This window comes from Polypterus senegalus, chromosome 1 (genome assembly GCF_016835505.1).
Source record: "Polypterus senegalus isolate Bchr_013 chromosome 1, ASM1683550v1, whole genome shotgun sequence".
In the NCBI taxonomy this organism is placed as follows: domain Eukaryota; kingdom Metazoa; phylum Chordata; class Cladistia; order Polypteriformes; family Polypteridae; genus Polypterus; species Polypterus senegalus.
This window is the reverse complement of record NC_053154.1, coordinates 331,642,289-331,665,756: the sequence shown is the minus strand read 5'-3', so window position 1 is coordinate 331,665,756 and position 23,468 is coordinate 331,642,289. Positions and strand designations below refer to the sequence as shown.

Genomic DNA, 23,468 nt, shown 5'->3' with positions numbered 1-23,468 from the left:
GCGGGACACCATATGTCACTTGTGTGTGTAATGATGGAGTCCCGTCAGCACATTTCTGTACGCATTGGAATCGATTTGATAAATAAGAACTAAACCAGGCGAGCTCAGTCACTGCCTGTGAGCCCAACGTCATCTTCTAGCCTGCGCAGTAAAACTTAATCTCCTCTGACCTCACGTGCTGCACGCCCACTTCATGGAGCTACAAACGGCTGCACCTTCACTCCCTCATCTAAAAAATTCACAAAATGTGGGTCAAGTACAACAAGGGGGGCACGGCCAACCAGGGTCAGCGCTAACATTTCAGTGAACTAGGTGGGCACCCAGGGTGGCCACATTTGGAGGGGGCCATTATTTTTGAACAATACAGTCCTCTGATTGTGTGGACTCGACTCAACTGTCCGACTCTCGTTAATCTGTTATGTTGTTTGATATCCAGCGGCCGTCCCACCTGCGCTTCAGAAGACTGTTTGGGCCTGACCAGCACTTGCATTTGAGACCCTCTAGGAAAAGCTGGGGTTTCTGCTGGAAGAGGCATTGGTGAGGCCAGCAGGGGGCGCTTCCTCTGTGGTCCATGTGTGGATCCCAAAGCTCCAGTGTAGTGACGGGGACACTGTGCCATCCTTCAGATGAGACATAAACCTGAAGGCCTGACTCTCTGAACATTCGAACAATCTGGACGAGAACAGGCCATTCAGCCCAGCAGAGCCCACCAGTCCTGCCACTTCAGTCTTCTAAAAAAAACATCAAGTCGACTTCTGAAAGTTTCCAAAATCCTACTGACTACCGCACTACTTGGTCATTTAGTAGATAGATAGACAGATAGATAAAAGGCACTATATGATAGATAGATAGATAGATAGATAGATAGATAGATAGAAGATAGGCACTATAAAATAGATAGATAGATAGACATGAAAGGCACTATAAAATAGATAGATAGATGGATATGAATGGCAATATATGATAGATAGATAGATAGATGGATGAAAGGCACTATATAATAGATAGATAGATAGATAGATGGATGAAAGGCACTATATGATATATAGATAGATAGATGGATAGATAGATAGATGAAAGGCACTATATGATAGATAGATAGATGAAAGGCACTATATGATAGATAGATAGATAGATAGATAGAGTGAAAGGCGCTATATAATAGATAGATAGATAGATAGAGTGAAAGGCGCTATATAATAGATAGATAGATGAAAGGTGCTATATAATAGATAAAAAGATAGATAGATAGATAGATAGATATGAAAGGCACAATAAGATAGATAGATGGATGAAAGGCACTATATGATATATAATAATAGATAGAACATTATATCCTGTGCTCAAGATCAATACCCTTTCTAGTCACTCGGTATGTACAGTAATGCCATTCTAATACACTTTACAGGACTACATTTGTAGCTCAGTTTACTGCTGCATTTCTAAATATCAGAGATCTTGTTGTCAAATTAGGGCTCTAGAGGGGTATCTGCACCTTCCTTTAATGGACTTCCTGTAAAGTGTTCTTCAGATACATAAGCATTGTCTCCATAATCCTACCAAGTGGGGACTGAAGAAGGAAGCAGACGGACTGATCCTACGACGTGACTTGTGACTGTCATTTCTTGTCTTTTTTTCTTGTGACAGAAGCTGATTCAGAGTCTCCGCTTCACTCCTCTTGCCAGTGGAGATACGACTCCTGCTCCAGCGCGTGCTTCAGATCCTGCAGCGACCCCACAGGAGAAACGTGTCACACGATACCCAAGTATGTATGTCTGAAACGGGTGGGAGTCTAATGGAAAAGAAAGTCTTGTTGTTAAATATACACGACACGCATCACGATTCTAGAATAAGACTAAGGTGAATAAGACGTCATGGCTACCTCATCAGTTTAACAAGGCCTCTCTATCAGAAGAGAGCGCATCCTGGTGACATCTCAGTACCCTTGTGATAATGGCATGGGAGACAGAAACATCAAAATTAATAGCAAGAAAACACTCAGGGAAGAGTGCATAGGGAGAATATTTTAAAAAAAGAGAATTAAACGTGATTCCCTGTGTTTGTCAGGTGTTGTGATTTGCCCCCATTTTAAGTTCACGGCTGGCGTCAGGGCCAGTCCTGCTGGGCTATGGAGTCACCGTGGTAGGACACTCTGCTGGCTCCTTGGATTTCTGCAGCTATGTCGTGTGCTTAAAGGACCAAGTCTGGACAATTTAATAATAATAATAATAATATTATTATTATTATTATTATTGTTATATTTGAGTCAGAAGGGGTGGGGCATTATACTGTATATTATTTCTATGGCACCTTTCACGTGATCAAAGTGCTTCTTTGCACTAAACGGGTGACATCACAAAGCCACATACAGGAACATCGCAATGCAATCAGAAGAAAGGACCCCCGGCCTCTGATTTACGCACATACAGTTCGGCCGGACGCACATTTAAATGGGGCTCAGTGCAAGTCAAATTCAAGTCTAACACTAAACGTGCCAGAGAGCTGGCTGAACTGTGGCTGTCCAATGAGAACGCCCTTAACAGACACTTGGACCTGAACCTGGCATATGCATGCTTGCAAATAATAAAGAAGACTTTATGACCAACACCCTCTGAAGCCCACCTCATCGATAGCCCACCTCCTCTCCCCTCCTTATGTGCTGTAAGTTGCCGTGGACTCCTGTAAGTCTAATCGTGTTCCTCTGATGATGATTCCTGTTTTAAGTTACGAGATTCACTTGCTGCCTTTATGGATTTCCAGCTACGAATATGCAAATCATATCTCACAGACCTTCACTTCCAAATATATATAAATGTGTGAGTGTGTGTGTGTGTGTGTGTGTTTGTACGTATTGTTACAATAACAGGCTACAGACATCAAAAAGGTTTGGGGCAGCCACCCGTATATTGTGCCCAGGCTTGAAATGGTTGATTTTGGTTGAGTTGTTCACTGGTTTGGCTGACTTGAATGGGAGAATATGGCGGCTTTAAAGGCCGGTACAGGAAGTGACATCATCTGGACCGGAACCAGAAGCAATGTCATTAGGCCCGGAAGTGATGTCATCAATGGTGCCTGAAGCGGAAGTGACTTCTTTGGGGGCCCGGAAGTGACATCATCAATGGCGCCAGGACCTAACAGGATTTCCTATGGATGGTCTACAGAGGACTGGGAGAGCTCACCATCCCCTGGTCTGGCGTGGCACTACCGTTATTCAAGCCCTTTAGCTGCCTCCCAATTGCACGCGTGTGACAGTATGCAGTATGTATATATATATATATACTGCTCAAAAGAATTAAAGGAACACTTTTTAATCAGAGTATAGCATAAAGTCAATGAAACTTATGGGATATTAATCTGGTCAGTTAAGTAGCAGAGGGGTTGTTAATCAGTTTCAGCTGCTGTGGTGTTAATGAAATTAACAACAGATGCACTAGAGGGCAACAATGAGATGACCCCAAAACAGGAATGGTTTAACAGGTGGAGGCCACTGACATTTTTCCCTCCTCATCTTTTCTGACTGTTTCTTCACTAGTTTTGCATTTGGCTACAGTCAGTGTCACTACTGGTAGCATGAGGCGATACCTGGACCCTACAGAGGTTGCACAGGTAGTCCAACTTCTCCAGGATGGCACATCAATACGTGTCATTGCCAGAAGGTTTGCTGTGTCTCCCTGCACAGTCTCAAGGGCATGGAGGAGATTCTAGGAGACAAGCAGTTACTCTAGGAGAGCTGGAGAGGGCCATAGAAGGTCCATAACCCATCAGCAGGACCAGTATCTGCTCCTTTGGGCAAGGAGGAACAGGATGAGCACTGCCAGAGCCCTACAAAATGACCTCCAGCAGGCCACTGGTGTGAATGTCTCTGACCAAACAACCAGAAAGACTTCATGAGGGTGACCCAAGGGCCCCATGTCCTCTAATGGGCCCTGAGCTCACTGCCCAGCAGCATGCAGCTCGATTGGCATTCGCCATAGAATACCAGAATTGGCAGATGCACCACTGGTGCCCTGTGCTTTTACAGATGAGAGCAGGTTCACCCTGAGCACGTGACAGAAGTGAAAGGGTCTGGAGAAGCCATGGAGAACATTATGCTGCCTGTAACATCATTCAGCATGAGCAGTTTGGTGGTGGGTTAATGATTGTCTGGGGAGGCATATCCATGGAGGGTCACACAGACCGCTACAGGCTTGACAAAGGCACCTTGGCTGCCATTAGGTATCAGGATGAAATCCTTGGACCCATTGTCAGACCCTATGCTGGTACAGTGGCTCCTGGTGCACGACAATTCCTGGCCTCATGTGGTGAGAGTATGCAGGCAGTTCCTGGAGGATGAAGGAATTGATACCATTGACTGGCCACCACACTTTCCTGACCTAAATCCAATAGAACACCTCTGGGACATTATGTTTTGGTCCATCCAATGCCACCAGGTTGCACCTCAGACTGTCCAGGAGCTCAGTGATGCCCTGGTCCAGATCTGGGAGGAGATCCCCCACACCACCATCTGTCATCTCATTAGAAGCAGGCACCGATGTTGTCAGGCATGTATACAAGAACACAGGGGCCATACAAAGTGCTGCGTACAATTTGAGTTGCTGCAATTAAATTTTGGCAAAATGGACTAGCCTGCCACATAATTTTTTCACTCTGATTTTTGGGGCGTCTTTGAATTCAGGGCTCTGTAGGTTGATCATTTTCATTTCCATCAAACGATGTGGCATCCTTTCGTTCCTAACACATTACCCAGTCTATATCAGTATAGATATCCAGGAGGATTTCTTTTTCCCATTGAGATCTGATGTGTTTTCAAAGTGTTCCTTTAATTTTTTTGAGCAGTTTATATTGTTGGGCATGAGTGACAGACAAAGAAAAATCAACCTGTGAAACAACAAGAAAAGGACTTACTGTAGTGGCCAATTAAACAGGCGCTCAGAAAAAGCAAACAGAAGAAGTTGATCCTCTGCTGGCTCCGTGCTCAGGGTCTGTCTGTGGAGCCCCCCGGTGGGCTCCTTCCATGAATGACTGCCTTTATATGGTTTGAACCAGAAGGGGCGGGGCATCTCAGAGCGAGGAGGGCGGGGTTAGTTGCCCTCATGGAGTATCCACTCAGAGTGGCCAAGTAAAGAGACAAGCCTGTTAGTGACAGCGCCCCCTCTTGTCCCAGAGCGGTACTGCATACGTCATTTGGTGTGATCCACAGACGCTCATGCGTGACAAAGTATGTACAGTATATGTATTTATAATAGATTTACTGATCCTCTATGCACGTGTATAGCATACTGAACAGCTGAGAACACACACACACACACACACACACACACACCCCGTATTCTAGCCATTTCATCTCCAGTATCGTCCCTCTTCTGTATACACACAGTAAATATATTTTTTATAACACAATAATACTGCAGGTGTTGCTGTCTTTCCCGTTTTCCGTCCACATTTCTCTCTGTGTCGGCTCACGCTGCTTCTCCAGCTCCGACGTTTGCAGATCTCACTGGCTGCTTTGCTTTGTTTTTCCCTTTCAGAGTTGAAGGATGTGTTCCTCGCTGCCCCCATGAGATGGTCCTGGATGAAGTTACCCGGAGATGCGTTTACGTCCAAGACTGTAAGTTTGAAAGGCTGCACAGAACAAACACGTAGTACAGCGATGTCTGGCATGTGTCACCGCACCATTGGGATGATGTCACCGTGCTCAGAGGATGTCATAGGGACGTTTGTTATGATTCAAGGCTTCTCACCTGAGTGGCTAAGGAGCCCGTCCTGGCTTTGATGCCCACCTCCATGGTTTCCTAGTGACGAGTGTCTTATTAAGAACAGCATGTATGAAGACCCCACATTTTAATTCCACGCTGCAATGCACTCACATCAATGTGTACATACAGCATACGTACATCAATTACATGTCAGCCATTTTAATCTTTACTACAGGATGACCGCCACCATCCCTCCATTTTGAGATCCCGTATATTTCTACTCACAGCGATGGCTGGCAGAAAACGTTCACAGACACAAAGCAGGGATCAAGTCCTGCTGGGATCAAAGGTGCTGTCGCAGGGTCACCAAAGTCAGTCGGATTTTCTGCTTTGAGTTTTTAGAGGTTTTGAGAGTTGGAGATTTTTAACCAGATTATTTAATGGAACCTTGGAAAGTGAGAGGATGATGAGGAGTGGAGAAGAAGTGGACTGGTGGGCCGATATTTAGGATTAAGAGGGATGGGCAGGACTGCAGTAACTACAGGGGGATAAAATTGAAGAGCCACAGCATGGAGTTATGGGACAGAGTGGTGGAAGGTCAGTTAAGAAGTGAGGTGAGGATCAGTGAGCAGCAGGATGGTTTCATGCCAAGAAAGAGCACCACAGACGTGATGTCTGCTCTGAGGATGTTGATGGAGAAGTAGAGAGAAGATCAGAAGAAGTTGCATTGTGTCTTTGTGGACCTGAAGAAAGAATATGACAGGGTGTCTGAGAGGAGCTGTGGTATTGTGTGAGGAAGTTGGCAGAGAAGTACGTAAAAGTGGCACAGGATATGAACGAGGGCAGTGTGACCGTGGTGAGGTCTGCGGTGGGATTACATCAGGGATCGGCTCTGAGCTCTGTCTTATCTGCAATGGTGATGGACAGGCTAACAGACGAGATCAGACAGGAGTCCTCATGGACCAGGATGTGTGCCGTAGGGGTGGACAGGAGTGAAGGTCAGTAGGACCACCAGGACAGAATACATGTGTGTGAATGAGAGGAGGTCAGTGGAGTGGTGAGGATGAGGGAGTAGAGTTGGTGAAGGTGGAGGAGTTTAAATAACTGGGATCAACAGTACAGAGTGACGAGGAGTGTGGAAGAGAAGTGAAGAAGAGAGTGCAGGTAGGGGGGAGAAGAGTGACAGGAGTGACAGACGGGTATCAACAAGAGTGACAGTGAAGATCTACAGGACGGTAGTGAGACCAGCTGTGTTATGTGGGCTGGAGACGGTGGCACAGGAGACAGAGCTGGAGGTGGCAGAGTTAAAGATGATAAGATTGGCATTGGGTGTGACGAGGATGGACAGGATTAGAAATGAGGACATTAGAGGGTCAGCTCAGGTTGGACGGGTGGGAGACAAAGTCAGAGAGGCGAGATTGCGTTGGTTTGAAGAGATGAGGGGTATATTGGGAGAAAGGTGCTAAGGACAGAGCTGACTGGGAAAAGGAAAAGAGGAAATCCTAAGAGAAGGTTTATGGATGTGCTGAGAGAGGACATGCAGGTGACGGGTGTGACAGAGCAGGATGACGAGGACAGGAAGAGATGGGAGAAGATGAGTTGCTGTGGTGACCCCTAACAGGAGCAGCCAAAAGAAGAAGAAGAAGAGTGTTGGAGATGGATGATGACTTCTGTCATGTATGACTTTAGAATTTTGTTCTCGTTATGTTGTTTGTTCTGTCGTGCCACCGTTTAGTTCTTTCCGTGGGTGCCGCCCTTTTGTGGTCCTCGCTAGGAAAAGCACTCAGGAATCAGAAGAGGTTCGGGATGGGAATCGTAATCAAGCAGCACACCAAAGTCATCACTGAAAGTTCCACTAATCCTAAATGCTAAAGCGGACACGTAACCCTGACTTGTGCGTGAAATCAGAGTTGTGCTGTTCTGTACTCGTCACGGCTGCGATTCAATTCCTTGTTGAATGTCAGCTCTTTATGCTCCTCTTACTGTTGCTAATTGTGTGTGTTATTCTTTGCTTTTCATTTTGTTGATGGATGTAAGCTGCCTTTGCTATGTCCCTTGTGTTGGGTGGGTGGTCCCCCAGGAGGTGGGGCCACCTGCCAATCGCTGCCAGGAAGTGCCCTCTGCCCTATAAATCCCAGAATTCCTGTCAGTTCCTTTCCAACATGCCTGAGAGTGGCGAGTTTCCTTGTGCTTCGCTGGGCTTATTGTGATTACGGATTTTTTTGTTTTGACTCCTTGTTGTGTTTTTGGGATTTTGTTCACCTGGGATTGACTTGCTGGCAACTCCTTTATGGCTTTTGTGCTCTTGGGAGCTTCGCAGAGTGACAGAGCATTTGTGTGATAAGAAATCTTTTTCATTCTAAAGACTGTTTTGCCCTTTTAACTCGCTGGGGTTTGGTGGTGACATCCCCCTCTAGTGGCCATTATTGGCTGCATGCTTTGGGACTCCCAGTCCATGACAGTAACCAGTAACACACCCCACACTGGGACACCACTAAAGGGGGTATGTGGGACACACACTGCAGGTGGCACTGCCTGTTAAAGCGTCACAGCAAAAGTGACCTATGAGGACACAACCCTAGAGGGACTCATTAATCATTGGTCAATAATCATCTCCTGGTAATTCACTGCCCAAGATGATTCCCTGCACTCCATTGTGTCCTGTCATCAGGTTACCATTTTGGTTTTGACCACAGATGTCCAGTCTTTCTGGTTTTCACCACTGGTTTAATGTTTATTTCCTGGTCCATTATATTCTGTTGTCTTCAGTTCTTGAGTGAAATCCTTTGTATTTGAGTCCTACTTGCCTGTTTTTGGTTGATCTCCTGGTTTTGACCCACTGCAGTCCCAGACCACATCTCAGTTATCGTTCATCATCTCCTTGTAGTTCCCTGCTCACAATAATCCTTGGGCACTCCAGTGTGTCCTCGACGGGTTACCATTTTGGTTTTGACCACCAATTTTCCATTTGTCTCCTGGTTCAGTCTATTCTGTTGCCTTCAACTCTCGAGTAACGTCTTGTCATTTTGGTTCCTAGTCACCTACTTTTGTTTGATTTCACGGTTTTGACCGACTGCAGTCCCAGACCACATCTTGGTGCTCATTACCGTAGTCATCTCCTGGTAGTTCACTGCTCACGATAATCCTCTGCACTCCAGTGTGTCCTCAGCTGGTTAGCATTTTGGTTTTGACCACCGATGTCCAGAATTCCTGGTTTTGACCACTGGTTCATTTCCTGGTCCATTATATTCCGTTGTCTTCAGCTCTCGAGTAACGTCTTGTCGTTTTGATTCCTAGTCACCTACTTTTGTTTGATCTCCTGGTTTTGACCATTGCAGTTCCAGACCACATCTCAGTTATCGTTCATCATCTCCTTGTAGTTCCCTGCTCACAATAATCCTTGGGCACTCCAGTGTGTCCTCGACGGGTTACCATTTTGGTTTTGACCACCAATTTTCCATTTGTCTCCTGGTTCAGTCTATTCTGTTGCCTTCAGCTCTCGAGTAACGTCTTGTCGTTTTGATTCCTAGTCACCTACTTTTGTTTGATCTCCTGGTTTTGACCATTGCAGTTCCAGACCAAGTCTTGGTCATTGTTCATCTCCTGGTAATTCACTGCACACAGTAATCCTTGGGCACTCCAGTGTGTCCTCAACTGGTTACCATTTTGGTTTTGACCACCATATTTCCATTTGTCTCCTGGTCCTTTATATTCTGTTGTCTATACACCTCAAGTAACAGTCTTGTCGTTTTGGTTCCTAGTCACCTACTTTTGTTTGATCTCCTGGTTTTGACCATTGCAGTTCCATAATCTTTGGGCACTCAGGTTACCATTTTGGTTTTGACCACTGATGTCCATCCTTTCTGGTTTTGGACTCCTCGCCCGTTCTTTTGCCTGCCCGGTTCTGTAGGGTCCTCACAAGGCCTGCTCTCCCACGCGTGCCCACACATTTATTCGACCGACTCTTTAGTGTGACAGGCACGCTACAGGGACAGTATGACAACTCCTCGCAGGCCGTGTCTGGACTTCTGTGCCATCCTGACGGGCGACTCCACGTTTGAGTGGCAGGAGGCCCCGACCAGCCGTCTTATTTGCCATTTCGTGTTAACAGACACATAAACAAATGGGTTTAATTTTTAATCCCCACCAAGAGCATAGAAATCCAGCCCACGTGTGTCGGCCAGGACAACATCTGAACGGGATTTGCTGCTCTGCTAAATCTCCATTTCAAGCCTCAGGTGGCAGTGAAATGCTCGGGACCCCCGTTGCACGTGCTCGGCCGCTGATCCGCTGAGCCCTGTGCGCGTTACATCACAAGTGTTAAATATCGTGTGTCACACGAGCTCAACATCTGTCGAGTGAAGGCCGACGCGGTCCACTGGAGGTCACCTTTCGCTGCTTCTCTAACAGTTGCTTCCTTTTATTTCTCTTCAGGCATCAGACCCCCAGTTGCTGCGGAGCCGCTGACTCCCCACAGTACGCCCCCGACACCTGGATCTGTCACTTCTGCGGTGAATGCCAGTGAGCCAGCGTCGGTGACCCCCAGTGCCACACTGCCATCTACAGGTGCATCTCAAGTCACCACATCGACGCCTTCTCCAGTCACCTCCGTGTCTCCAGCAGTCACAAATGCCACCCGGGGTCCGTCTTCACCAGTCACCAGTCAGCCTCCAAGTACAGAAGCACGACATACGCTTTCTCCGGCATCGTTCACCATGTCATCTTCACGAGTCGAGTCCTGGTCCACCAGCCACCCAGCAGAACCCCCAGAATCCCCCACGCCTTTGCCCACCACAACTGGTACTCTGCCTCCCAGCAGCCCAGTCCCTGTAGAAAGCACGACTAGCTGGACGGCGTCCTCGGGTACTGAAGCGGTGGTCACGGCGGTCGCCAGTACAAAGCAGACGACACCCTGGAAATGGAGCAGCAGTTCCACAAGAACGATGTCACCGTACCCCACGTTCTCCACTGGCATAACCGTCCTGCCCGAGACGGAGAGCACAACGGGTTCAGCACCCACCACACGTACAACCACCAGCGAACAGACGGCGATGTTCTCCACAACGGTGACGCTTACTACAGAGGGCACGCCGTCCACTCTTCGTACAGAACGAACAAGTCCTACCAGCTCTCTGCCGACTACAGATACGTCTGCCATTGGGAGCACAACGGAAGTGGGATCTCCAGCTGTCTCTGCAACAGAAAGCACGACCTCGGGTCCGAGCAGGTCTGTCACAACGCCAGCAGCAGTGGGGCTTACTACCGAGACAGTGACAACTACTGAAGTGTCAACGTCCAAGGTGACCACGCACTCATCTCCCTTACAGCCCACAGAAACATCCCCAAGCGCCAGTCCTGGGCTTTCACAAACAACAACGCCGACTGCCTCAATGGCGTCCTCACTGCCATCTGTGCGATATACGGGAACTCCAACGACGGAGGAGAGAACTTCTGAAGGTATGACTACAACACCAAAGGACGAGGGGACCTCTGCTGGTTTGTCTACAACTCCAAGCACAACATTGGTGGCATCAGCTACACCTCGAACATCTGAGGTACTGTCGACAAGGGTCACTCCAGACAAAACACCGTCACCGTCCCCAGGAAGGTGGGATACTGAGGGCAGCACAGCTGGGACCACTGCCACCAAAGCCATCACAACAATGTCAACTGCCACCACAAGTGAAGCACTGAGAGAACCTCAGGATGAGACGCCATTGACCCCGACAACCACATCTTGGAGAACATCTGCTTCACCGAGTGCCAGCTTCTCCACGGCTACTTCATCTACAAACACAACAATGACGTACTCCGTGCCCTCCAAAGCTACAACAGAAGCCACGACCACCTCGAGCTCCTCAGAAGTCACATCGCTCAGAGCCGAACATGAAACTGACTCAGCTGGGGCATCGATGGGCACCATCAGACCGACAGCCAGCACCACCCCACCTCCGTCTCTGCCCACTACTACTACCACCACCACCACACAAGAAGGCAGCTCCTCCACATCTGAGGTGACAAGTGAGCTCATGACGCTTAGCCCCCTCACGACACCACCCTCGATGACCACCATGTCGTCAACGGGCCTGCCAGCCCCAGGATCCACCAGCCCTGCGGTGACGAGCACGGCAGCAGCAGAGTCCTTGTCAGCCTCATCACCGCTGTCCCCAAAGAGCACAGTGCCAGCAGAGGGGACAAGCAGCAGGACAGAGCAGATGGAGAAGGAAACGACTGTGGCAACTCAGCCCTCCTGGTGGCATTCGACATCGTTTGTCACCGTCACACCGACAACACCTTCACCTGAGATGTGGACCTCCAGCTTCACTGTAGCCACTACGCTGCCAGTTCTGAAGACAAGTTTGTCCACACCAACGAGTCACACAACATCTACAGGAGCCCCTCGGGAGACCACTCGACAAACGGTCAATGCCACAGAAGGGACTATGGCTGCCACCCTTCTGTCCACATCCGCTAGGATGACTCAGTCACATTCATATTCTTCAACTGCTGCTTCCACGATGACGCAAAATCAAACAGCACAGGCCACCACTTCAGAGGGACCCCACGCTCCACCGAATGTGACGGAGATTACCGGAAGCACGTGGTCACCGAGGGCCGACCAACAGACGACACACTTAAGTAGCCCAGCAGCGACCTCAACATCCACTGAAGCACCGCAGCCAGACAGCACTCCGAGCCAAACGGCTCAACAGACCACCCTGAAGGAGACGACGGGGACCACCAGGACAATCTCGACTGGAGCACCGATGTCCTCAAGCGTACCTTCAAAAGAGACAATGCCATCAGAGTCCTGGGAGACGCCGCTCTCCAATGAGACTCTGGCTGAAGTTACTACCATAGCGGCGACGTCCACTCCTCCCGTGGTCACGACGGAGCTGACGACGCTTCTAGCGTCAAGTACGGCAACGCAAAAGAGCAGAGGGACCACCACACAGCTGGAAACGGACGAAATGTGGACATCGCCAACCTTCGTGTTCAGTAGCGAACAGACAAGCAGTGCAGTCACGGCCTCCAGAATGTGTACGGTAAGTACGGGCGGGCGGGCGTTCCGGGGGTCACAAGCGAGTGCGGTTACTGCAGACATTCATAAAATGACTCTGACTTTGAGTCGGACCTGCAAATGTCCAACGATAGAGAAATCAGGCAATTTAATTATGTACAGAAAGACACGAATACAATGAGCATGAAACTCAACAAGGCGCCGTAGGCCTGGGCATCATGGCAACCTTCACCTTAAACATCTCTGATAATCACATAGGACCTCATCGAGATGGACAAGCCACAGTGATGGCACAGAAGCCACCTCTAACTGACAACGGAGTGACTGTGCGTGTCTACTGAGTGGCCGCGGTGCCACCTCTCCATGCCCTCCACTGCACTGCCTGACGCGTCACGACTGGGACACAAGCTGAGGATGCTGGGAATTATCAGCAGCGGTTTGTACCACTTTGTGGAGTGCCAGCTGCCGATCTGGAGACTTAACTGAGATGGGGCACTTGGGCATATTCAGCCACACACAGGAGTGAAGGTGCAAAACGGGTGGAAATGGTGAGAAATTGCGTACTGTGGAGCGCTGATGTGACAAAACTCGTTTACTTCAATAGTAAGTTAAAAAAAGGAGTGCTACATAAAAATGAATTGAGATAGAGAGAGAAAGGCACTATATAACAGATTAAAGGCAATACTGTATAGAATAGATACTGAAAGGCACTATATAAGAGATAGAGAATAAAAAGTACTATACAACATGGATAACATATAACATAGAACTGTACTGTGTACTGACAGAGAGTGAAAGGCACTATATAAGAGAGGGATAGGAAATGAACTATACTGTATAACAGACACTTAAATAGAAAGGTGCTATATTATGATAGTGATTGAAAGACACCATATAATAGATACCAATAGGCACTAATTAAATTATAGAGAGTGAAAGGCGCTATATGAAAAATACACCAGACAGATGTGATGTGCACTATATAATACAAAGAGTACAAAGAGAGAAAAAATGAAAGGCACTATATAAGATAGATAGATAGAGTGAAATGCAATATATGATAGATAGATAGATAGATAGATAGATAAAAGGCACTATATGATATATAGATAGATAGATGGATAGATGGGTGTAAGGCCTTACATGATAGATAGATAGATAAAAGGCACTATATGATAGAAAGATGGATAGATAGATAGATAGATAGATAGATGAAAGGCACTATATGATAGATAGATAGATAGATAGATAGATAAAAGGCACTATATGATATATAGATAGATAGATAGATGGGTGTAAGGCCTTACATGACTAGATAGATAGATAGATAGATAGATAGATAGATAGATGAAAGGCACTATATGATAGATAGATAGATAGATAGATAGATAGATAGATGAAAGGCACTATATGATAGATAGATAGATGAAAGGCACTATATGATAGATAGATAGATAGATAAAAGGCACTATATGATATATAGATAGATAGATATGGATAGATAGATGAAAGGCACTATATGATAGATAGATAGATATGAAAGGCACTATATAGTGGTGGAGAGTGAAAAGCACTGAACACATTGGTTGGTAGATGAATAGCAGTATTTAATACTGTAGATAAAGGGCAAAAGGCACTATATAACACACTGATTGACAGATGAAGGGCACTGTATAATAAATAGATCAATGTAAAATGCACTCTATGACTGACAGATCTCAAAAGGCACTATATAACATATAAATAGATATGTAAAGACACTATAAACAGATATATTCTTCCATAAATTTCCCCATTGGGACAAGTAGCTTTTTAAAAAAGCTCAAAAAATGTAGAAATATTATGATAAAACTGAGTTAAAAAGAACTGTGTTTTGGTTTTATGTGCCCATTTATGTGCCCATTTTATGTGCCCAATGTGAGGCCATTTGCACACCTCAGTACTTGGTGGCCCCACTCTGTAAGCTGGCACGGCTGAGCTGTTGGTGCCCCTAACATGTCACACTAACACCACTTACAGTTTTCCTTGGCAGACTGAGATGAGTAGACTTGTGGCAAAGATGCCATCCTATGGCAATGCCATGTTTAAAGTCCCTGAGCTCTTCAGTAGGACCCCCGTGTGTGTCAATGGTATCTTGTGGCTGTTTTCTCGACTTAATGCACCTGTGCTGTATCCTTTAGTGGGGTGGCCACCTACGTTTGGCCATGAAGTGACCAATAAACGGCATAAGAAAGCTCACGTGACATCACCACAGCCTTACCTACAGCAGCAGTAGTGAAGAATAACATAAAGGTGGTCCGGCATTGCTCTCCCCCCAGAGATACGTCTAGTAAGTCCTTACACAATCAGCACTGTTTAGATTGGATGGAGGAGTCTGGAGATCAGGAGCAGCCAGAGATGGAGTTTAAGCAAAGTGACTGACACAGGAGAGGAAGTCCTGACGTGTCCAATGGTTCTCACTGTCATGTCTGCTATGTGCTGTCTGACTGATTTCATTTGCGGCTCATCTCCTGATCCGTGGTGTCCACAGGTCCTCAGCAGAGTCCAGTTCCAGGCCTACGGTCCTCTTGAGCAGATGCATTGCTGTCACCAGAGTGTCACAGACAAAGTGAGGACGCTTTCAGCAACTGCTCTACAAAACTGGACCGGCAAGGATTGGGGCGGGTGACGCCTTTTACTGTGATGGAGGAAACAGTAAAGATCTACGGTGTTTCCATGTGAGTTCAGTCTGTCAGTGGCAATGGTGCCAGACAACTGAAATGGTTTAGATGGCTGACAGTGACACCGGGGGAGCAGGAGGTGAGCAGCATCTCCTAAATTCCACAGACATTTTCAAGTACTCAAGTTGAGATTCTTGAGGGTGAATCGAGTGGCCAGGGTCAGGGGCCCAGCTTCTCTGTTTGTCATCTGGTCCTTAGAAAGTCAGACATCCAGAGACAGGTGGCTCAGTACAAGTTCACACCGAGAGAAGCTCTGACATCCACAACTAAAGTCCTGGCATACGTCGCTGAGGAGTGTAGATATCATAGAGCCGCCTGTTGGAATGGCAAACACCCTGTAGAGGGTCCAGGAGGTGACCTGAGATGCTAAACCATCAGGCGTTCAGATGTTTTCATCATTACTGAGGTTGGCACCACCAGCCTGGCATCATTTAGGAAATAGGAAATATTGAACTTCCAAGGCTCGGGAATGGTTGTGGATTCTTTGAAGCAGACAGGGAGTCTGCATTGAGTAAATGAAAATGTCTGTAAGTCATCGATCAGCGCGAGGTCTGAGTGTGGAGGGAGAGATGCGGTCTGACTGGGAGCTTCATGACGTTTCTGTCTCTGGAACATCAAGATCAGAACCAGGGGCAGGTGAACTAGGCGGTCACTTAGGGTGACAAAATGTCACTTGGACTCGAATTTCCAGTCACCCGATTATGTTGCTTGACATTGTTTTTGCATGCTAACGATATTAGGTCTTAGTGTCTGACAACCTACATGGGCCGGTTAAAGGTGGTCTTCCAAATCACTGGAGGCACCATGCGCAGCTTCTCAGAGGCTCTCTTCATGCAGAATGTTCTCACTTGTCTATTTTCTTCAGTAACAGTTCTGCAGTTTTTAGTTTTGTTATCATGGGCTCTGACTTGTCATACACAGCACCAACCAATCAGGGAAGGGCAATGTAAAAAGCACTGATCAATCAAGGAAGGGCAATGTAAAAAGTACCAACCAATCAGGGAAGGGCAATTTAACAAACACTGACCAATCAGGAAAGGGCAATGTGAAAAGTACCAACCAATCAGGAAAGGACAATGTAGCAAACTCCAACCAATCAGGGAAGTGCAATGTAAAAAGCACAAACCAATCCGAGTCCCCGCTTTTCAAAACTCTCGGTTTTCGCCCGTCCACATTGCAATGTTGGTCCAGCGTTTTTGAACGTCTTCAGCTCTGCAGAGCTTTTTCAAGACGTCTCCGTGTTTCCACTGTGGTAGGGTGAATGAAAGGTGAAAATGGAGACTGAGGTCTGCGTCTTGAGTGACGGAGATGAGACAAGGTGGGCAGTGTTGTAATTTTACATGGGGGTCCCCTCCAGGATTTGCTTGTATGTTTCTATAATGTTAGTGTGGACAGGAGAAGTGGCTTCCTTGAGGGTCACACGGGGAGTCGCCCCAAAAATGCGTGCTCTGCAGTCCACCACTCGGGGGCGCTCATCCTTATTCTAACAGCAGATCTTAATTCACTTTTTGTTTTCTTTCTTTTGTTTTTTTTTCAGCCTCCGTATACTGAAATAATAGACGAATGCACAAAGTACGTCTGCATGAACGGCCAGCTGATGCTGTTCAACAAATCTCAGAACTGCCCTTACAATGCGACTCCGCCGAACTGCGGCCTCCTGGGATTCGCCGTACTGGTGAACGGTGACAAGTGCTGCCCGCAGTGGGACTGTCCCTGTAAGTACTGAGGGGTCTGGAGCTGGACTTGTAAGACAACTACTGAGACGCGAAGTGACTGGGCTCATGAACTGTGATGCCAACAAGTCGTCTGCTGATGCCGTGTGGTCTGCCCCTGGAGTGGAGTTTTAACACACAAGGGGTCTCAGGTTTAAGAAGGTCTTTAGGAGTGGAGGACGAGAGAAGGCACTGGAGCAGTCCAGAGAATAGTCGGGGTGCCAGACGGCTCACTCCATTTAATCCGATGGTGGCAGTTAGTAAAGAAATCAGAAGCACGCTGGCACCAGGGGACAATAAACAAATAGGCAGAAGTTTAAGGACATTAGAGAAACAAAGACAAGCAGAGTCCAATCATCTTCAGCCAACATCATGTAGAGTTTCAAATGTCCTTAAAGTCCTCCTGTCCACCACACCACTTGGTCACTTAGTCCATGTGTCTGTGGTCCTCTTCCCAATGTTTATGTGAAATTTACCCTTAGCAAGTTTCCAGCTTCTTGATGAACTCATTTTAAAGTCACCGTCTCAATCCACTGGACTAATAGCCTTCATCATTGTAAACCCTTCACTCAGGTCTCCTCTTCATCTCCTGTAAAGGTTTAGCTCTTTAAATCTTTCCTCATCACTTGTCCCCTGTAGCCCCCCATAATCAGCCTGGTCACTCTTCTCTGGACCTTCTCTTGTGCTGTTATGTCCTTTTTGTAGCCTGGAGACCCAAACTGCCCCCAGGACTCCAGATGAGGCCTCACCAGTGTGTTATAAAGCCTGAGCAGAACCTCCTGTGACTTGTACTCCACACGTCAAGGCGCTATATAACCTGACATTCTCCTCTTCATCTCCTAAAGGCTCAGCTCTTTGAATCTTATTTCATAACCCATAACTCCATTAATCAGCTGAGTCGCTCTTTGCTGGACCTTTCTAGCTCTGTTTTTTCTTTATGGAGACCCAAACTGCACACAGGACTCCAGATGACTCCTCACCAGTGTGTTATGAAGCTTCAGCAGAACCTCCTGTGACTTGTCTTGGGTGAACCACTTGAGTCACTGCTGCTCAGCTGGGCAGGTTTGCCTTGGGGAAGCTGCATCCTGAGGTCTGCTCAGGTCCACAATGAGATGTCTAGTTTGGGGACGTTTGGATTTTATAGGACCCTGACTGGTAGGGGCTCAACCAGTTGTCCTCATTGTGCATTTGCTTGGTGCTGTAGATGAAGAAGAAGAGAATGCCATTAGTGATAGCACCTCCTCTTGTCCTGGAGTGGTATTACATACAGTACCCCTTAGTATCCCAGAAGGTGGTCCTCCAACACACATGTGACAGAGGTGAGGTTATATAGCGCTCTGATGTGTGTGACACGAGTCACAGCTTTATAACGTACTAGTGAGCTCTCACTGAGAGTCCTGTGTGCAGATATGCTCTCCATATTACAAAAAAAGACAAAGCAGCACTGGAGAAAGTCAAGAGGGCAGCAATAGAGGCTGTGGGCTATGAGGGGACGCTGAAGGAGAGGAAGCTTTACAGTTCAGGTGAACGGAGATGAAGAGCAGACACAACTGAGGAAGGGAATGGTGGGTCGAGATTGTGACTTTAAAATGAGGTCACCAAGAACTTGGGGTCACAGCTGGGTACTTGTGAGGGGAGATTTCGCACAAACATCACAAAGAGGACCACAGACAAGTGGGATACATGACCAAGTAGTGTGGTGGGCAGGAGGACTTTAGGGACCTTCATACCTTGATGTTATTTTGTAGAGATGAGGAGGATTGGATTGTAAAGCATTACTGGGATGAATGTCCCATTCTTGTTAAAAAGTTTCTAATGTTTTAAATTCTGGTGAAGGCAAATCATCGAGTTTGATCATTTCACTTGTTGACAGCAAGAGCCTGGTGGGGTGAAAATGGACAGGTCTAGCAGCTGAGCTCGAGACCCCCAGAGTTAGATGGTTAAAGCAAAAAAAGTAACAAAGAGTTGGGAATCTTCTGAATGTCAAGCCCAAAGGCCCAGTGCAGTGACGGGGACACTGAGCAGTCAAAATGGCGCCGTCCTTCAGATGGGACGTAACACTGAGACTCTGACTCTCTGCGGTCAAAAAACATCCCTGGGCATCCATCATAAAAGAGTAGGGGGCATCTCGGTGTCCAGGCTAAATGGCCCACCACGGCCTGGCCATTCTGGACCACCAATCATCCACTGGATCTAATTGGCTAACTAACTGTCACCCCTCACCAACTAACGGCTAATGGCATATAAAGGGCGCTGCTGTGACGTCATCAAGGTGGTGATTGAAGTGGCCCCTCACTTACTGGGTAAAGTGCTTTGAGTAACAAGAAAGACGCCATATAAATGGAAAGAAATTATTATTATTATTGTGCCTTTCACTCTATCTATCTATCTATCTATCTATCTATCTATCTATCTATCTATCTTATATAGTGACTTTCACTCTATCTATCTATCTATCTTATATAGTGCCTTTCACTCTATCTATCTATCTATCTATCTATCTATCTATCTATCTATCTATCTATCTATCTTATATAGTGCCTTTCACTCTATCTATCTATCTATCTATCTATCTTATATAGTGCCTTTCACTCTATCTATCTATCTATTTATCTATCTATCTATCTATCTATCTATCTATCTATCTATCTATCTATCTATCTATCTATCTTATATAGTGCCTTTCACTCTATCTATCTATCTATCTATCTATCTATCTATCTATCTATCTATCTTATATAGTGCCTTTCACTCTATCTATCTATCTATCTATCTATCTATCTATCTATCTATCTATCTATCTATCTATCTATCTTATATAGTGCCTTTCACTCTATCTATCTATCTATCTATCTATCTATCTTATATAGTGCCTTTCACTCTATCTATCTATCTATCTATCTATCTATCTATCTATCTATCTATCTATCTTATATAGTGCCTTTCACTCTATCTATCTATCTATCTATCTATCTATCTATCTATCTATCTATCTATCTATCTTATATAGTGCCTTTCACTCTATCTATCTATCTATCTATCTATCTATCTATCTATCTATCTATCTTATATAGTGCCTTTCACTCTATCTATCTATCTATCTATCTATCTATCTATCTATCTATCTATCTATCTATCTATCTATCTATCTATCTATCTATCTTATATAGCACCTTTCACTCTATCTATCTATCTATCTATCTATCTATCTATCTATCTATCTATCTATCTATCTATCTATGTTATATAGCGCCTTTCATTTTTTCACACTAATCAGATAATCTGAGAGGTGAATCAGCCGTCTTGAAAGCCACGACTTTGGCCAGCATTATTACTTGATGGTCCTTCAGTCGCGTTTCAGGGTCTCTGTGTTCCTGGCTCTCTTCTCAAGGGTCTCTCTTTGCAGGCCGCTGCTCCGTTTTCCCCGATCTGAACGTGATCACCTTTGATGGGAACAGCGTGGCCGTGTACAAGGCAGCGTCCTACATCATCACACAGCTGCCAAATGAAACGGTCAGCATTCACGTCCAGGAGTGCCAAAGCTCAGATGTGGTGAGTTGTCTCCTTTCACGTATCTATTATATTATATTATATTATATTATATTATATTATATTATATTATATTATATATTTTTTTAGGTATCCTAAATGATCTCTAAAAATCTCTAAAAAATATCCTGTTGGGGGTTTTGGGGGCTCTGCTGGTCAAGTGCATTTCTTGCTTTGACGTCCTTTTAGCCTCTCCTGGGTGGCAGCACCGTCACTGTGTGTGGCAGGTGACATCGCCAGGCCGAAGGTGTAAAGCTCCATGTCGCCCACATTCTGCTTGTCCGGGGTTGCGGATTCAACTTAAAGCCCTGGCGTGATTCCCTTGGAGAGTCAGACTTGATTTCTGGTTTCTGACTAGTTGAGTATTTTGCCTGCGCCCATCAGTTTTATGTCTCAACTCCGTTCATGAAGTCCTTGGCTGATTTTTCTTGTTGTGAGGTTTCGTCGACTCTCGATCTGCCGGTTTTGACCTCGGTTGGTTTTATCTCCCCAAACTCCCATCTCCTGTCTCCGTTCTGCCTGCCATGCAGTGCAGTCCAGGCTGCTCCATGTTGATGAGTGCTGCAGTGGAACCAAGTCTGAGGATGGACGGCTGATGCTAGTCGTGTATCGACTCCTTGTCTCCTCTCATTTTAGCTTCTCCTGGTGAGGGTCGTGGTGGCAGCAGCTCGCAAAGCAGGTCTGCCCGGACTTCTCTTTCCCCAGCTACACATTCCATCTCTTCCTGTAGGGGCAAAGCTCTGGGGGGCTCTCTCATTCATAAGCCAGCTCCATATTTCTGAAGTGAGGCCCCTCGGTAATGTAATCATCAATGGGGATCCGGACCCTTAGTCTGATCATCATTAGATGTTAGGCAGCTGAAAATTTCAAGCGGGACCCTCCTAACCTTAATTTGATTGTCATTAAGTCCTCAAGCCCCTCTATTGTTACACCAAGCTGCACAGAACTTTATTGCTTGCCCCCCCACTTTGCAATTTCTGGCTCCACCCCTGTCTTTCTTTAAAATTCCCAGGTGATCCCAAGCCAGCTGTGACATACAACCCCACCAGCATGTCCTGGGTCTGTCACAGGATCTACTATTTGCCCAGACCACCTGAACTTGGTGCCCTCAATCCAGAGGAGCAGAAGCTGCTCCACTCTGAGGCTCTCCTGAATGGCTGAGCTTCTCACCTCATCATGGAGTGTCAGCCTGGCCACTTTAGGAAGACACCATACATCTGCCACTTGCACCTGCGGGGTCATTCTTAGGGTCTTTACGCACAGCTCATGAGGACAGGGGTGGAGATCGAGTTTAAAAAAATGGTCATAAATCTCCTGTCAATGGAAAACCACATACTATTGAAGCTTAAAGGCGGACAATTCATTTTCCATTGAAGCGGATTAACACATAAGTCACAAGTGATACGAGACAAAGATAGAAAATGCAAATGTGTGTCAGAATTTAGAAAGGCTTACACGTAATCTAACAGTCCAAGAAGATACACCTTACACATCAAATGTGGAGAGCACCTACTGCAGTAGTCACAAGACAAAGAGTTCAAGGTGTTGACATGGCCTCCAAATTCCTCAGGTCTCAATCCATACGAGCATCTGTGGGGTGGGCTGGGATAACAAGTCTGATCCATGGAGGCCTCACCTCGCAACCTACAGGGCCTTAAGGATCTGCTGCTAAAATCGTGGTGCAGACACCACAGGACACCTTCAGAGGTCTCATGGAGTCCGTGATTTGATGGGTTGGCATGAGGGGGACCTACACAGTAGCAGGCTGATCAGCGTATGTTAACCTGGCATCGAAAATGGCATCAAATACACGTCTCATACAGTAGGTGCCTCTTATATTGCCACGCGTTCTGGAAAAAATCGCATGGTGACACAGCATAACATCTACACCCGAGCACAAATAAACTTAAGCTACAGGATCTTCACTGGCGGAGCGGCCAGTATGACCAGCTTACTAGTGAAGTACAAGGAGCTCAGAGTACTTTGAGGAGACACCATTTAGACAGATAGATAGATAGATAGATAGATAGATAGATAGATAGATATGAAAGGCACTATATGATAGATAGATATTAATCTTAGCATAGTCGGCAGGATCACAATGATAGATAGATTTGAAAGGTACTATATGATTGATAGATAGATAGATAGATAGATAGGAAGGTACTATTTTATAGATAGATAAATAGGATAAAAGGCACTATATAAAAGATAGACAAATAGAATGAAAGACACTATATAACAAATAGATAGATAGATATAAAAGGCACTATATATCACATAGATAGATATTAATGTTAGCATAGTCGGCAGGATTACAATGATAGATATGAAAGGCACTATAGAGATAGATAGATAGATATTAATCTTAGCATAGTCGGCAGGATCACTATGATAGATAGATTTGAAAGGCACTAGATAGATAGATAGATAGATAGATATGAAAGGCACTATATAATAGATAGATATTAATGTTAGCATAGTCGGCAGGATCACAATGATAGATTTGAAAGGCACTAGATAGATAGATAGATAGATAGATATGAAAGGCACTATATAATAGATAGATAGATATTAATGTTAGCATAGTCGGCAGGATCACTATGATAGATAGATTTGAAAGGCACTGTATAATAGATAGATAGATAGATCGAAGTGATAGCCATGAATGATCCCCGTTGTGTCTAAACACAATATATACACAATATGCTGTATTTCTCATACTCGATATATTGGCGTGTGTTCCATTTTATTAAATGATATGTCCGCG

The 23,468-nt window shown here is 45.9% G+C and overlaps 1 protein-coding gene across 1 annotated transcript in view; it reads left to right on the top strand.

Annotated features, from left to right (window-relative positions):
* The window catches only part of otog (otogelin), a 231,377-nt gene that overhangs the window by 170,661 nt on the left and 37,248 nt on the right, over positions 1–23,468 (top strand). The window contains exons 31-35 of the mRNA XM_039740451.1: positions 1,648–1,765; positions 5,529–5,608; positions 10,131–12,742; positions 16,975–17,152; positions 20,556–20,701. Coding sequence (XP_039596385.1) covers positions 1,648–1,765; positions 5,529–5,608; positions 10,131–12,742; positions 16,975–17,152; positions 20,556–20,701 — 3,134 coding nt within the window. The remainder of the gene's footprint in view (positions 1–1,647; positions 1,766–5,528; positions 5,609–10,130; positions 12,743–16,974; positions 17,153–20,555; positions 20,702–23,468) is intronic.